A 17963-nucleotide genomic window follows, 5' to 3' on the forward strand; every position below is an offset into this window, starting at 1 on the left:
CCTCTTGTTTTTATAATTTTTATGATTTAAAGTTATTAATTTTATAGGAAATATTTTTTTTCAATGTTTTTACTGTTCTTAAAATATTTTATTTTTCCTTATTTCCTTTCCTCACTGGGCTATTTTTCCTGTTGGAGCCTCTAGGCTTATAGCATCTTGCTTTTCCTTCTAGGGTTGTAGCTTAGCTTGTAATTATAATGATAATATGTGTATTTGAGGGAAGGAACTCTCCACTGGTTAATAAGTAATTTTGACATAATGATGATTATGTCCTTATGATTTTCAGTGAGGAGGAAAATTAACGCTAAAAACCTATACTTACACCTACTGAAAATTAATCAACTAATTTCTACCCCAAAAATATTTGAAACTTTTCTCAAATCTTGAAATTTTCAGAAAAAAAATTTCATCTACTTATTTCAAAATAGATACCGGTAGATGTTTGTTAGTCAAACATGAAAAGATTGGGAATTTTATTGTTTACAATCTGGAAAGTTCCCTTTTTGGAAATTCAAAAATTTTCATATGAAAAATAAGGGACAATTAAAAGTGTCTCCTATGCATTGTTAAAATAATACATATAAAAAAAGATATATCAAGATTTCTTATTTCTAATTTTTTTTAAAGAAAATTATTCTTTATAATGGTTTTTAAATGAAAGAAATGATATGAATTCAGAAACAAGAAAGTAGATAGAGTTTGAAGTAACCCCAAAATAAATTTGTTTCTAATAGGGTCGAGTCACGCTCCTTAAGCAGTATAGCTGAATAAGGAGATAAGGAACTTCAACCACCAGAAAGATCTAAGAAAAACTAGACAACTATTCCCTCCCAACATTTTATAATAATTAAGTGATCCCAACATGAAAGAATAAAAAAAATCCTATTCAAGTCTGCCATTTGTCACATTAATAATAGGAATAAAAATCCTATTTGAATCTTCCATTGTTCCTACACAAATACACACCATCGTTCTTTATTATAGGATGAGAAGGATAACAGCGAAGCTGGAACATGATAGTTAAAACTTTTAACACTGTGTAAACAACCGGCAGGTAGTCACCCTGCCAGGAGTTAGGAGGTGACTCCCTTGTAGCTCACTGTAACCTGAATTGGATTTCAGCTATCAGAGAGTCCACTTTTTTTCTCTGCTGTAAACTTGGCATTTTTTGCTTTAAAAATTACCTTTAAAAATTTCTCTCTCTGTGCGAGTGTGTGTTTGTTACTACTCATCATGCAGATTTCACCGCTATTTTAGACCTCTTGGTAACCCTTGTATGTGTTGGTGGTCCTTTGATTATGTCGCTGCTTAACAATCATTGGGGCCAGGAGATCATCCTTCAACGGGAAGCAGTTCTGGAGAAAACAGGATCCCTTTTCGTAGGGGTCCTTGAGACCGCTTGCGAACTCTTCCCCTTTTCTGTCAGCCTTCATCGGGAAAGAGGAATTCCAACCTTCCACATACCCCAAGGTTGGGAGTTTATCTTGTTTCTCTTAGGCTATGAGAGGCTTCCTCCTGAGGGGAGTTTTTTCTTTTTTCAGTTTGACATGATGCGCCAAATTCAAGAAGAGGTTCCCAAAGTATAGGCTGACTGACCCGGAGAGTTCTTTTAGGACTCTAGGTTCCTCTGCTTGGTTTCATGAGAGGTGTATCGTCTACGGGTACTAGCAGTTACTCCTACCCAGGGACTTTCCCGGACGCTTCAGGCCGGCAATGACTTTGAATATCTTCTCTCCACGAGGACTTTCTCCCTTCAAGAGGTACTTCTCCAAAGCTCTTCCACTCCTCGGAGCACGTTCTTAAGGTTGATTGTCTTCCGTGCTTGATCTTTCTTCTTTCAAGGAAGATCTTTGACACCCCAGGCATTCTTCATTGTGATCTTCAGAGACCTTCTAGATCTGGTGAGCAACTTTGAGGATATTTTAGAGCTGTAGTCCAGTCATCATCCTTTTGGGGTGTCCTCCAGATCCGACCTCATCGAAGGAGGATCTCTGTCGCCTTTGCCGTCATTCATCCTGACCTACATGTAACTTGTAGACCTGGAACATCTTCGATGACCTCACCAGGCTATGTCCTTCAGGAGGTCCTCCTCTAGAACGTTGCTCCTTAGAGCATGCTCACGAGATTACTTGTCAACCTTGTCCTGATCCTTCCTCTTCGAAGGAAGACCATTGACACCTCTGGCATCCTTAATCCTGAGCTTCAGGGAACTTCTAGATCTGCTACATCTTAGACGATCTTCTCTTCAGGCATAGTCCTTCAGGAGATCCTCCTCAAGAGCGCTCTTGCTCCTTGGATTGTGCTTACAAGTTTGCTTGTCAACCTTGTCCTGATCCTATCCTTCCTCTTTGGAGGAGGATCATTGATGCCTCCTGTCATCCTTCTATGGATCTTTGCTACACCTTCCAGGATGCCATAAGGTCCACACTTCCTTCGGTTTCTTCCAAGGAGTTCTTCTAAACGCCTTCCCGAGAGAAGTGCCCTTAGGTCCCTGCCTCTCCAGGTCGTCTTGGTTCTTCAAATCCCTCCTACACCCTCCCCAGGTTTCTTCAGAGTAGCCTACATAGTCTCTTGTCTACCCTTGCCATCTTTGAAAGAGCTTTCCTACAGAGTGCGGCTTTTCTAAGTGCACTCACAGGATGTTCTTCACCGGTATCCCACTCCTCTTCCTGAAGTATTTTTTCTTGTCTTCCAAATCTAGAAATGTGGCTCCCAGACATGCTCCTGTCCTAGAAGTAGCTATAGCAGTCTCATCCATCCAGACACGCGTTACCAGACACTTGGTTCCAGTTGAGCATTCCCAGATGTTTGTCAAAAGTTGCACTCCTGTCCAAGAAGTACCTTCAGAAGTATTGCCTCTTCAGATGCACTTCTCCCAGTGGCTCACCCCCTAAATTTGCTTCTCCCAGTTCTTTACCAAGCCTCACTAGATAACCCTCGTAGCAGCCACGCGTCTTGAAGATGCGTAGAGCCAAATGTGACCCTACCTACGCTCGCATCTCCCAGATAACGTAGATTTCTAGACACGTAACTCCAGACTCGTTACTCCAAGAGGCTCTTTCTACTCTTCGTGGGCAAAAATGTATTTCCAGACTCTCATTTAGTTGCACCTCTTCTGGATACTCTTCGCAGGATGCACACCAGCTAGCATTGCATCATCGCCTAATCATCTCCTCTCATTAGTAAAGTTTGCTTACCGAGGAACATGTGAGGGGCATGATTTGCAAATGGGACAATGAAAAATGACCAGTTGCATCTCGTTGCCTAGGAACTTCTCTCCTGAATTTAGTCTTATTCTTCCGAGGGTCCAGACCTTTGTAAGAACTCTCCTCACATTAAAAGAAAAGATAACAGAACCTCCTCAGACTCCAACTAATTAGAAAACAGTTCATTAATATCCTGGTCTTGGATCCTCTAGTTCTAAAGGGAAAGTTTCTCGTTTCACTTGGAGAGTCCATATAGTAGAAGAATTTATCTCCCAGCACGTGTTGGGTGCCCTGCTGCAGCTTCATCTCCTGCCGAGGACTTTCCTGTTAATTGGATAAAGAAGAAGGCTCTCAAAGCACAGAACGACCAACCTGGAGAGTTCTTTTAAGAACTCTTATAGTTCCTCTGCTGGTTTTGTGCCTTTCTGTAGGGTAAGCATTGAGGTGTTAGGTTTAATAACTAAGCCCTTTGCCTCAAGTACTCATCCCCACAAAGAGAGGCCTACATGTGCTACAGTTTAGGACAAAGAGCAGTGCTCTAATCCCTCTCCTGCCCATGGATACTCCCTGGACTCTTCAGAATCTCCTTGAGTAAGCTTCTTTCAAGGACGTGAGCATGTTGGCCACACATTCCACTTCGAGGAGTATTGAGAGAAGTAATTAGACTTTCTTCCCCTTTATATTGTTAAGATCGGTCTCCCAGAGGAATTGCTGTGGCTACACGAACTGTAATTTATCTCTTCTGAGATTGTCCCTCTCCCCCCCCCCAGAAGAGTGGTCTCTCAAATGGAAGGAAAGAGATCTTAAATAATCCGGTTCAGTTTGCCCCCTTCTCAAGGGGAGACTCAAGGGACGATAATTGTCTCTGTCATCAAGGGTCATGCTCTCATCTCATTGGTCATTGCAGGTAGCTTGAGCATAGGGGTACATAGCATCCATATAGATCCATGCTTAATTCTGTACACAAACAGTTATTATAGAAGATGTGTTTAGTACTTTTATTGTTAAAAGACCTCCAATAGTCTGGTATAATTTTTTATACTTTGGATGTGGTCCTATAGCATTGAAAAGGTTCAAGTTTTTAACTGTTGGAAAATCTTTTTCTAAAGATCTCATGGCTGAAACAGTTTTCTTGTTTGAGTTGGCTTCAGCTAAACACAAATGAATTACAAGCATTTTCTTGTAAGGTAGGCTTTGGGAGCATAACATGATTTTTTTCCTGTTTTATCTTCTTTCAGAGCAAATAATTATTTTAAGACTTGAAGAGTTTGCCACAATTTTTTCACATCGTCCTTGGGAAATCAATGAGGGCATTATATCAGAAGATTGATTTATTTGTCCAGTAAGAGCTGATTAGTATTATTTGAACAAAATTATGAACAGTAGATGTAGTGACCCTAATTTGTATTTTGGGATTAGAGTTCCAAATTGTCCTGTCCAAAAATTGCAATGCCATTTCTTGTTAAAAGTTTAGTCATGAAGCTCACAAAGAATTGGATCCAAATCTAGTGAAAGCCTTTAAGGTTGAGGTTCATGACATTAGAAGTGTAGCAATATCTCTTAATTTTTGCACTATCTTAAGAATCCTGGTTTCATTATTAAGGTTACTGGGTCTAATAAAAATTTTTACCTTGCAGTTGTTAATTTGCAAGTTTTCTTATTTAAAAAAAAATGGTTTTAATTACTTGGTGTTGTACATATCGTATGTAGATATGTAATTAAGAATAAGATATTCAGAGAAACAGTCTGGAATACTGTATTTTAAAAATATGTTTTAAAGAAAGAGTCTGGAGTTCTATATTTCCAAGTCTATTTTGTGATAGTTTGTTACCAGTTTGGAGTTCTATATTTCAAAGTGTATTTTGAGATGGTTTGGTACCAGTGATCTAAATCAACGTGTATCTAGAATTTTATAATTTTGTACTATTTTAAAACTATGAATGACCTTTCTCTTTCCTTCACTGGAATTCCACTTCCATCTGAGTGTGGGAGTCAGCAATATGAAAATCAGTTAGTTTTATAAAAAATTAATGGAATTTTACTGGTAATTTTTTTATTCCATCCACTTTGTGTTCATATACCTACCCACCATTCTTCCTACTGAAAGAAAATTATATTTTTTTTAGGAGTAAATGTCAATAAAAACAAACTTCCAGAATGGAAGCAATATGAACATTGTATGAGTATAAAAATAAGATATCTTATGATTAAGATTAATTTGTTATTTCACATTAGGGGGAACAAATGACTGCAATGAATGTTACATCACCAATATACTTCTCTATCTTTTGTTCATCTCCAACAATTATGTTTTTAGTAGAAACAAACATTTTTAAATTATAGAATAGCGTGCTGTGAACAGATTTTGAAATACTGTCCTGGGATACGATTGGTACCTAGGCTATAATCACCACGAAAAGTAATTACTGCCAGTCTCTTTGGAATGGTGAAAGAATTTGAAGACATAGCTTCAAACACATGGGTTTTGAAGTTTAAGTGTGAACCTTATGGTTAACCTATACAGTGCATAAATAGGTATTATTAGTTTTAACAATAATGATATTTCCTGGTCTATTCTCAAACAATTTATTAAGCATTTTCATATTTATTCCTTTAATAAGGGTTATTGATTACTAGTTATTAGTTTATTGGGTTGACACTAACATTTTTCTTGTTACTTAAATATATTTCATAGTACTGTGTACTTAAGGTATAATTTTTTTATCAATTCAATCCACAGCAAGAAAGAGAGAAAAATGAACAGATGAAGGAACAGATGAAGCGTGGACTAGAAGAGGCAGAAATGGAGGATCACTGGTGTGCACCCACAGAGTTACAACACTGGTTGCAGTTAACTTATGAACGGGAACGACTTGCATTTGAGAAAAAGCAAATTGCTGCCCGTGAACAATTTTCACAAGCTAGAGAAATTGTAAGTTGACAGAAACTTAAGACTTTTAGTTTTCATTTACTTTTGAGTGTAATTTAAAGTTTTTTTTTGTCTTATCTTGATTTGTCAAGTACCAGTTTTGAGGAAATACAAGTAATTGAAAAATTAGAAAATCTTGATGCTCAATTTGTTTTACAGTGTGAGAAATTGAACCATCAGCGTCGAAGTTTGATGGGAGTTTTAGCATCTGTACATGGAAAGATGGATAATGTGGATCAATCTATAAGTAGAGCAAGGTGAGTACAATTTATATAATAGCCAGCAAATTGATATATCAAACTGCAGTTTGGCATATTATTTGACAAGTAGTACTGTAATAATATTGATTGGTAATGAAACTGTGAGATTCAAATTCTTGAGGGTCATGTAATTAGCCATATTTATAATTCCTGTATGTACTTTGTAGGAATTTTGGCCTTATAATGACCTATTAGTGTTTGGATTAGAGTTGTTTTGATGCAAGCTTCATTAATTTTTCATAATTCAGAATGTATCCAACCTTCCTATCTGGCTTTTGTATTAATTTTAGGCATTGTTGTATTTATTTTTAGAGATTGTAAAATCCCTACATTTTAGTAATACTGTTAGAAAATTGCAAGACTTTGATACTGCATTTTAGTAATACAGTTGGAAAATTGCAAGACTTTGATATCCTAGTACTTAATCTAAAGTGAATGAAATTTTGAAGGCGAGCAGGTTTTTAAGTGGACATAATGCATCTGATATCTGTGGCAAATTGAGTCCATATGAACTGTTGAATAGTGGAGTTATTCCTGTCATTGCCAAATCATTGCAGCATTGTAAACCATCAGGAAAATTATAGTACATTGGGCTGCAATAATTTATCAGATTACAATAGTACTTTGAGCCCCTGTTCAGAGGGCTTTCCTACCAAGTGTTCATTTGGATTCTAAAGATTCTTATCACAAAGCTTTTTCACACTTAAAGGCCTTGGTAATTGATATAAACATAATTTTAAGATTTATTTTTATTTTTATACTCGTCTGATGTTCATATTCATGTCCAACCGCCTCTCCCCTGACTTGTGATCTCAAAATATTGGGAATATATCTGACTTTGAAGCTGAAGACTGGAAACTCCTATTGTGCTACTTATCATTAACCATTATATTGTTTCATTGCTTTGAAGCGAAAAATTAAAATTTTTTTTATACTGTAATGATTTTTGGTGTAAATGTCGATAATCCCAGCATCTGGAGAAGAAGCAATATGAATATCAGGGGAGTATAGAAATAAGAAAAATATTTAGATTATCTTTGTATAATTAAGATCTTGATCTGTTGTTATTTGAGTCAATGCAAGAGAGTACTCTATTAATATCATCCTGATCTTCAATTACGTTAGGAGGTTTAAAGCTGGAACTCATTCTAGATAGTAGGGGGGGGGGGGCACTAGCAAAACGTGTAATATACTTTTTCAAGCATACACGAACACACACACTTCTAATGTTTTTCATAGATATTAATATTTCAAACTTTTTAAAACCTATTTTTTAGCTTTCATGTTGATGGTATATTTTAAACTGATTTATTGCTTTCAGGACAATTCTTGAAGAAGTTACACAAGAGTTAAGCGAGAAGAATCAGCGCTGGAAGCATATTGAAATATTAGCTGGCTGTAGCATCACAACGAATGCTGGACTTCACACACTGGAACTGATGCTTCGCCCACAGTTGAATGGTCGTCCTCATTCTACCTATGCTCCAAGTATAGGTAGGAAATTGAGCATGTCTAAATCTACTCCACCACCACCTTGATGTGTAATGTTAAATGTTTTCAAATTCTTACTGTAACCTTATTTTTTACCACTAATCAAACACTTGATAAACTAATTAAATACTTGATACAACTGAAGTGTATGAGGGCTTCCTTGTACATAAGAGCCATCCAATGAACGACTACATTCCACATGTCATGATACTTAATTTAATAATTATGGAAGCTACAGAAGAAAGTTGTTTATTTTCTTCTGAAAAAGTTCACAAATCCTGGATAAAAAAGTATAAGAGAATGCTGTACCCTTCCATACTTTTAATTCTATAATGAATAGAATTGCTATCAACCCTCAAGGAAGGTCCATATATGTTAAAGTCATAGAATTCATATATGTATATATGGATAGGTAAATATGGTATATTTTAATGCAAATTATGTAGTTAACTTTCCTTGGTTTTGATGAAAACATAGAGATTGTCTTATTGATTGTGCATCTGTAGAGTTGTGGCTCTCTTCATTGCAAAAACTATTAAAAAGTACAGTTTTTGCATTGACGCTTTTTTGGTAAAGTTAATAGGAATTTTTTCTGCTTTCAAAAAGAATTTGAACATGGAATGCAAAACTATCACGATATATCACTATGTAATTGTTTGTATTCTTTGCCAATTTATGTTTCTAAAGTAGTCCTATTTTATTGAAAAAAATACCAGATCATATCATAACACCAGTCAAGATTTTCGGTTGTGTAGTGCTGACAGAATAGAGGACCATTATTATAAGTAATTTATGAGATCAAAGTTATATTTTTGCACTCAAAGGGCTTGTCAAGAGAATTGATCCTTATATTAGAGATGAAAATATGAGCAAGTTCAAGTAAAAGAGAGACATTTGGAAAGAGATCAAAGAAAATTGATGGAATGAAAAAGGCAGAAACCAGTGCAGCTGTGGGGAAGAGATGTATACTGTATAGGGCATAATGCAGGGCAAACTGTTGCTACCTTCTCATATTGGAACTGCTGTAGCTAACCAACTCAGTTTTACTAATCCAAGTGATAGTACCTTTTTGTTTTAATTATTTTCATCACAATAGCATCATCAAACTCCTAAACTGTTTGGAAAAAAAAAGTAAAATGCAAGTGTCAACCTCATTTATCCAGGACGTATCCAAATCAGAAAGGAACTGGAGGGGTCCCATATCTAGGAAACAGATAGTGTTTTAATACAGTAGGGTTCCTTAACTTTATATAATATAAGGATGACTCCTCAGTTGTATGGTTAAAGGACAGACAATAAATATTGAAAGAAAAATAGGAAGACTGCAGAGTTAGCATAACTTGACAAAGTTGCAGTGCAGCAGTCTAAAGGTCAGACATGAATGGCAGAGGCATATGACAATGACAATGCCCTAATGGGACAATTCCCTGAGACTGACCATATATACATATAATCAGTGCCCAAACTCCCTCTCCACATAAACTAGGACCAGAAAGGGTCAGGCAATGGCTGCTGTTGACTCAGCAGATAGACCTATAGGTTCCCCCAAACTCCACATACTTAGCTCAAAATGATGGTGAGGTTGCAGACACCACAAAAAACTATTGAGCTTGAGCAGGTCTCAAACCCCAGTCCAGCAGGGACATTCCCAATAGAATACATCAGGAAAACTTTCAAATTGCATATGCGGTAATTGAAAAGATGAAAGTGTTTCACAGGGAAATGAAGATACAATATTTCAGTAGTTTCCTGTTACTTTAATGGTTAGCTGTAAAGTTTTAAAGATTATTATGACATTTTGGCCCTAGGGATTTTTGCAAATTCTTATAATGCTAATGTTGCTGAATCCTGTAGAAAATAATTGCATATGGATGCATAAATTTCTACTGTTGACAGAATTACATTCTTATGAGACGAGCTTCTTTTCCAAGATCATTTTAGGAAAACTTTCCTCAGCCTTGATGAAAGTCCTACCTAAGCACAACTCTGTTGGCATGTGCTGATGCTTCAATAAATAAACATATAAGTATGAATGAGTGATTGATCATAAAGGCAAGGTAAAGTCGGACGCTTAAGAAAATAGTATTTCAACAATAATGAGCAAAGGAAAAAGTGTAGGATAGGAAGATGAATGGAGTGAACTATGAAAGTATGTTATTGGAGAAGATACCAAAAGAATAGTTATTAAAAGTATTACTCTTCTGGGAAAAAAGCTTAAATTAGATAAATTTTGACCAAAAGGGTGTTTAATGGAGTATTTAGGGAATGTATTGTAAAGATTCATTGATCAAATGATAGTGCTGTATTAAGACCAAATACAGAGTGAGTGAAGATAGTAGCATATAGTATAGGAGAGTTTTTGGGATGATGTAGGTTTCTATAAAGTAACAACACAGAGCCCTACAATACTAAAGTACTGGAGGAAACTGTTAATGACTGCAGAAAGATTGTGTTCAGATGACTTTGGTTTAGCAGAAGCAATATTTACAAGATAAAAGAAGGCAAACTGTGTTAGCAGAACTAAGTATAAGGTGATCAGAAAGAAAACAAATGGTTCATAATTGAAAATGGCTACATTATTTGTCATTATTTTGAGTGAGGTGTAAGGACAATTGTCGAACTATATTTTTTACATATTTGGCACTATTTTCCTGTGAGGGAGATTTAGGGATGAATGCAGTACCTTTATTGAATGAAATGTGCATTTTTATTCAGGATTTTGAACTAAAACTTTGCTCCTGCCATAGTTACTCTAAGACTTCCATGGATTGGTTCAACATTATAATTTCCAGATTGTAGTCTTTATTGCTGGGTTAGATGAAGTGTATTTGAACAATTTCAAATGCTCTTTTAATTGTATATCATACATGTTATTGGCTAATGCTTAGCCATAACTTTTAATCTTCACAAATTATTCCAGTCTTTACAAAGTGCCGTAGCCTGTACTAATGTGTTTGTGGTTTTTCAGAGTAGATGTTCTGTATTTGGTGTCAGTACTTTAATATTTATAAACCCAAATAAGGAGGATTCATTTGGAAAATTATTAATATGACTATATACACATTTTCTGTTTATTTATAGATGTGCATTTATTTTTAAATTTGTGTATGTTGATGATATTGGGGTAGTAGTGGTGATCAGAATGTACAAGTGCTCTAGATGTTTTACAGTTATTTGAAGAACAGTCTTACTTAACATCACCACAAGCCCACTACTTATAAGATGTCTTTTTATGTGCTTGATAAATCACTGAGGTGCTTTAGTCCCTCTTGAAAGAAAAGAAAAACAAATGACAGTCGGCTGGTAGTACTGTACATATGTGGATGGCTTCCAGGACCTTGTTTGAGTTAGTCTCAGTCTTAATTGATTCTTAACTTTGCAGACATTTCTCTAAAACCTTTTTTTTTCATTAGATGATGAATGGTTTTGGTGAAATTCCCTATATTATATGTAGCAGAAGGGATTAAATTTAGATATAACTAATGATATAATAACTGCTGTTTCATGGTGATGGTAATTTGCTTCATATCTTTTTGTATTGTAACTTTCTTTTGTTCCAAGAGAACAGTTTATGCTTTTATATGGCTAGAATTTGGATATTTGCATTCCTCGATAAGAATTTCTCCTCTTTTATTGCAATAATTTTACTGCATAATAATGGGATGAGACCTAATTGTGTAACAGGACTAGACAGTTGGTTTTGAGTATTTTATGGGTATACAGTATATGCCTCAGAAGAAATCATAAGAATACAACTTGCACATGTCGATGACCAAATTTTATTTTACTTTATCAAAATGGAAAAAAAATCGCCTGAAATTACATATAAGAATCCGACTATATATCAGTTTAGTGAGATCGGTGTTACTCTATGGACATGAGTCATGGTATGACAATGAAACTATCTCCAATAGGTTTAGTAGATTTGAGAACAAATCCCTCAGAAGGATATTGGGAGTTAAATGGCAGGACAGGATTACAAATGAAACTATGAGAGATTTCTCGAGTGCCATTTGTGGATGAGATCATGATGAGGGGTAAATGGAGATGGTTTAGGCATGCTCTTTGCACTCCCCAAGAGAGATTAGTTCACCAAAAGTTCAGCTGGGCTCCACAAGGAACTGGAAGAGTTGGAAGACCCAGGCTTATATGGCTGAGGACTATGAAGCGCGAAGTAGATGATGAATGGGGATCGGGGATCCCAGTGGAAAATCGTGTTGTTTGGGAAGGGAAATACAAAAAAAGAAAAGTGATTTGTAGTAATAATAATGGTCTAAAATGCGTAATGAACACAAGAAAACCAGTTGGAAAAGTACTTGGTTCATGTAAGTGGCATAAAGTAAAAGTATTATAATTATCTATAATGGATATCGAGTCTATCAACTGGTTTTTACTCAGCCGTGGCTCGCTTCACTCACAAACAAACAGTCTCACTGCTCCTCTGTTTTAGCAATTGGTACCTGGAATGCTGCTCACGCTGTCTACACCAGTTACTAATTAAGTATCATAATCACCTACCATTTATATCATGTCACTTAAATGGTGTTTGCTCCATGATATAACAGGGGTACTCCGTGATAAAAAAAAAGGGGTTCGCTATGTCAAAACAGAAAGTTCTTATTGTTACATTAGGAATTTATCCATATTACAACAGGAAGTTCTCCATGATTCATAACAAAGTATTCCATGTTACAAAAGCAGGCTTTCCAACATCTGGATCTCAGTATTGATAATGTTCCTTTGACTCTGTATAACTTAAAATTTTAGGTGTGATTCTCATCAGCAAGTTTACTTTTGGGCAACACAGTAGGTCTGTATCTTCTTTAATTGCACAAAAAATTGGCTTATTAAGAAAGTCTTGTAAGATTTTCACTGATCAATTTATTCTGTAGAATAGTTTTCATTCTACTTATTTTGAGCATTATTCTCCTATCTGGTCTTCAGCTCATGATTCTCATCTCAATTTGTTGGACAGGAACTTATGGTCAATTAAATTTCTCATTCCTGAGCTAGATATTAATCTGTGGCACCATCGTTCAATTAGTTTGTTATGCATGTTGCATAAGATCTTTTCATAATTCGACCATCCTTTACATTCAGATCTTCCCAGACAGAACCATCCTGTTCATAATACTAGGCATGCTGTAAATTCTAATAGTCAGGCCTTCGTCATTATGATGCTTAATACTACACAGGATTCTTGAAGTTTTATTCCAACTGTGATGAGGTTGTGGAATGATCTCCCTAATCGGGCAATTGAATTGGTAGAACTTCAAAAATTCAAACTTACAACAAATTTTTTTTTATGTTGAACAGGTTGAAATAAGTCTCGTTATAGTTTACATATGAAAGATCTGTTTTAATGTTACTGCTCTTGAAATATAGTTTATTTATTTCTTTATTTCCCTTCCTCACTGGGCTATTTTTCCATGTTGAAGCCCTTGGACTTATAGCATCCTGCTTTTCCTACTAGGGTTGTAGCATAGCTAATAATAATAATAATAATAATACTAATTATGATAATAATAATAATAATAATAATAATAATAATAATACAATAGGAGTTCTCATTGATAAAATTTTGGTTCACCATGATACAAAGGGAGGTTATTCCATGTTAAAAAAGAAGGTTCTCCATGATACAACAAGGATTTTCCATAATACAAAAGTAGGCTTTCTATGTTACATAAGTAAATTCCCCCTTGTTACATTAAGAATTACATGAGGTTCTCGATGTTATAACAGGGGGTTCTACAGGATACAGCACAATGTTCTCCATGTTACAAAAGGGAGTTTTCCCATGTTACAACAGAAGGTTCTATTTGATTCAACATGAGGTTTTCCATGTTATTACAGCAGGTTCTCCATGTTGTATCAGAAGTCCTCTATTTCATAACAGGAATTTCTCCATGTTACAGAAGAAGTACTTCATGTTATAACAGAAATTACTTTGTTATAAACAGAAATCTCTCCATGTTATAGAAGAAGTACTTCATGTTATAACGGAAATTACTTTGTTATAAACAGAAAGTTCTCCATGTTATATATTAGGTTCTCCATATACAGTAGGAGTTTTTCCATGTTACAGCAGGGTTTTTCTGTTACAACAGTGGTTTGCATGTTATAACAAAGTTCTCCATTCTATAACTGTAATGTCTCTGTGTTACATCAGTAGGTTTTCTGTGTTACAACCAAAAATTATCTGTATTATAACAGCAAGTTATCCATGTTTTATGAGGGAGGCCTCCATTTCATAACAGGAAGTGCTTATAATTGGAGTGTCTCCATGTTATACATAAAGCTCCTCATGTAAAAACATAAAGTTCTCATATGTTACAACAGGAGGTTCTCCATGGTACAGCAAGGTTTTTCATGTTATAACATCTTGGTGTCTATGTTCTAACTAGAAATTCTCCATATAACAGTAGGAATTACTTTGTTATAACAGGAAATTCTCCATATTACAAAAGGAGGTTCTCTATGATGCAGTAGGAGTTTTTCCATATTACAACAGGAGGGTTTCTTTATTACAATAGGACATTCTCAGTGTTACAATAGGATGTTCTCCATATTACAAAAAGGATTTTTTCATGTTATAACAAAGTTATACTATGTATAAAAGGAATGTGTCTGTTATAACAGGAGTTTTTTCATGTCACGAAGAGAAGTTCTCCCTGTTGCAACAGGAATTTCTCCATGCCACAACAGGAATTTTTTGTTACAAATGAATTTTCTCTTTTATAACAGCAGATTCTCCTTATTACAACAGGGGATTCTCTGTGTTACAGCAAGACTTTTGCCAAGTTACTGTAGGGCATTCTCCATGTAACAAGAGGAACTTTTCTTTGAAAAGTGGATTTTCTCTGTTATTATTATTATTTTTACTAGCTAAACTAGAACTGTTGTTAGAAAGGCAGGATATAAGCCCAAGGGCTCCAACAGCAAAAATAGCCCAGTTAGGAAAGGAAATACGGAAACAGTGTGCCCAAGTGTACTCCCAAAACAGTGGAAGACCATGATACAAAGTCTTTAGTATTACACAAGACTGCAAAACAATGGTTTGATTTTGAATTGCTCTCTTAGAAGAGCTGCTTACCAAACAGTCTTTTCTACCCTTACCAAGTGTAAAGTAGCCACTGAACAATTACAGTTCGGTGGTCAACCCCTTATGTGAAGAAGAATTTTATGTTATCTTAGTGTTGTCAGGTTTATGAGAAAAGAGGAGAATGAGTAAAGAATAGGCTAGACTATTCGATACACATGGCAAGAGAAAAAATGAGGCGTAAACTGAGAGGGATCCGATGTAATAATATCTGGCCAATCAAAGGACCCAATAACTCTATAGTGGTAGTACCTTTAGGAATATTTTTCTTGTTGCAACAGGAAAGTTTCCTTGTAACAACAGGTTTTTCATGTTATAACAGGTAGTTCTCCATCTCACAACTTGAAGTTATACATGTTACGAGAGAAATTTATCCATGTTACAACAGGAAGTTTAGCCATGTTACAATGGGAAGTTATCCTTGTCATAACAGGATCCATGTTACAACAGAAAGTTTAGCCATGTTACAATGGGAAGTTATCCATGTCATAACAGGAAGTTTTCCATACTACCACAGGAGGTTCTCCTCGTTACAACAGGAAGTTCTCCATGTTGTAGTAGGAGGCTCTCCACATTACTACAGGAAGTTCTCCAAGTTACAACAGGAGGTTTTCCATGATGCAACAGTAGCTACTTAATGTTACAACAAGAGGTTTGGCACACCCCAAAAAAGTAAAAGATAGTTATAAAAAAAGCAATTATGTCTAAGACTTGGTATAAATTTGCTGTCTTGGGTATCCAGAACACCTGGTATAAATTTGCTGTCTTGGGTATCCAGATTGTAGTTAATTTATGACAAATAACTTGGAAGCAGATAGTCAACAATGATTACATTCAATCCCCAGAGCCCAAGAGATTTACAACCAAGACCATGTCAGAATGTTTTGCACTGGTTTGGCAAGGGTTGGTAAAGTTTGATGCGGATGACATCAACACTGAGAGGTGCAAGAAGATCTACTGAGAGGTCATGTGGAGGGGAAAAAAATTTTAATTTCTAGACTAAACTGGGAAACCATTTCTAGAAGGTAGAAAGGCCTATAACTGATCCCATACCCTCTACCTTCGCTGTTTCTTCACCACCTGCAGCTCTCTCAGGCATTTCTGACTCGCCTACTCCTATATCTTCCTTCAGCTGCTTCTGTAGGTTCTCCAGACTCATCTGGCCCAGTATTTCCTGCACCTTCTGCAAGTTTTCCAGACTCACCTGCCCCAGTATCTGTAGCATCTTATGCAGGTTCTCCAGATTTGCCCAACCCAGTATCTTCTGCACATTTCCAGACTCACCTGCCCCAGTATCTGTAGCACCTTATGCAGGTTCTTCAGATTTGCCCGACCCCGTATCTTCTGCACATTCTGCAGATGCCCTTGATTCATATATCCCAATATTTTCGGCACCTTTTGCAGGTTCTCTAGATTCCCCTGCCCTAGCACCTTCAGTAGGTTCTCCAGACTTCCCTGCCCCAGTCTCTTCAGCACCTACAGGCTCTCTTGACTCTCACGGTTCAATATCTCCAGCAACTTCTGCAGGTTCTTAAGACTCACCTGCGCCAGTATCTGCAGTACTTTCTCCAGCTTCTTCCTCTCATTAAACCTCTCTTTCTACCCTTTGCAATGCCCCTTCCAGTGTGCAAGCTAACCACAGTAATATGGGTAAGGAGTTGTATTATTGTTTTACTGGTCTTATCATTCTACAGTATATGTCATCTCTGTTTTTTTTCAATTATGTTTCAGTTATGTTTTTATTTCCTAGATTATGATTTAACAATACTGCAATAGCATTGGTGAGTCGCCTATGTCCTTATTTATAATATTGTATGTAGGTATGGTCTGACTAATTGCCAAATTTGAGGTACAGTACCCTATCACTTAGGAACAGATCCCTGTCATACACTGAGGACCTTCTGTATTTCTCTGTTTTATAGCAATGTATTTTTACTGTACAGTATTTAGTCTAATATAAGTTTGTGCTTTTTTGTCTTTTAATTTACGGTGCTTTCATAGTTAAGAAAACATTGAAGCATTCAGTTATTTAAAACCAAATACAGCACAGCATACTTAGTTATATAGCAGAGACAAGTAAGTTCGGACAGATACTGTTATGTAAGTGAATTTGCAAGCCCTTATGTAGTATTGTAATACCTTTTCTATCAAGACCAGGTCTGTGTTTGATGTTATATAATTGTGAATGCTGACATATATTACCTTATGGAATTGCAGGGCCCTCCTATGAATGTTGAGGTCTGATTGTATATAAAAACTGCTACTTTACTTTCATTGCTAACTCATCCAGTCTGTTTCTTCTTTGATTGCTAAAACAATTGGCATTTATTATGAAGAAAGTCTTTCATGATTTTGAATGACCACTGTATCTAAGGAAATGTTCTGATTTTTTCATTACCTCTGCCAACAAAGTTGGGAGGAAGTTATGTTTTTGACCCTTTTAGTCTGATTTTTTTTTTTGTGTGTGTGTGTGAAAAACTTCATGGCCATTATTCTACTCATAAGGTAGTGAAACTTTCATGGATTAATTGTTATGTTGGGACATGTGATTTGATTTTGAAAGTCCTAGGTCAAAGATCAAGGTCAAGATTGAGCAAAAGTTCAAGAAATAAGCTGGCAAGGCAGAGGTCTGCACTCTCAGAGTGTTTTTCTAGTTCTGCCATGTTTTGAATATTGTTCTCACTTTTAGTCTTTAGCTGCTGACTCTCATGTTAATATGTTGGACAAAGCCTTGCAGTCTATTAAATTCCTTATCCCTGATCTGGATATTTGTCTCTGATACTAGAGTTCAATTACTTTGGGTATGATGCATTAAATTTTTCATTATTCTGTCAATCCTTTGCATTCAGATCTTCCCAAACTGTACCATTCAATATACAGTACTAGATCTTGGCTACAGGTAATTCCAACAGGCTTGTCTTCAAAACTACACAGTTTTCTAGAAGTTTTATTTCAGATGTGACCAGGTTGTGGAA

At 36.0% G+C, this 17963-nt stretch overlaps 1 protein-coding gene across 16 annotated transcripts in view; it reads left to right on the top strand.

Annotated features, from left to right (window-relative positions):
• The window catches only part of Stim (stromal interaction molecule), a 376699-nt gene that overhangs the window by 262625 nt on the left and 96111 nt on the right, over nucleotides 1–17963 (top strand). For all 16 annotated transcript variants that reach the window (XM_068384428.1, XM_068384493.1, XM_068384551.1 and 13 more), the window contains 3 exons: nucleotides 5947–6138; nucleotides 6295–6392; nucleotides 7717–7889. In XM_068384428.1, the coding sequence (XP_068240529.1) occupies nucleotides 5947–6138; nucleotides 6295–6392; nucleotides 7717–7889 (463 nt within the window). The remainder of the gene's footprint in view (nucleotides 1–5946; nucleotides 6139–6294; nucleotides 6393–7716; nucleotides 7890–17963) is intronic.

Source organism: Palaemon carinicauda, chromosome 1 (assembly GCF_036898095.1).
Source record: "Palaemon carinicauda isolate YSFRI2023 chromosome 1, ASM3689809v2, whole genome shotgun sequence".
Lineage (NCBI taxonomy): Eukaryota > Metazoa > Arthropoda > Malacostraca > Decapoda > Palaemonidae > Palaemon > Palaemon carinicauda.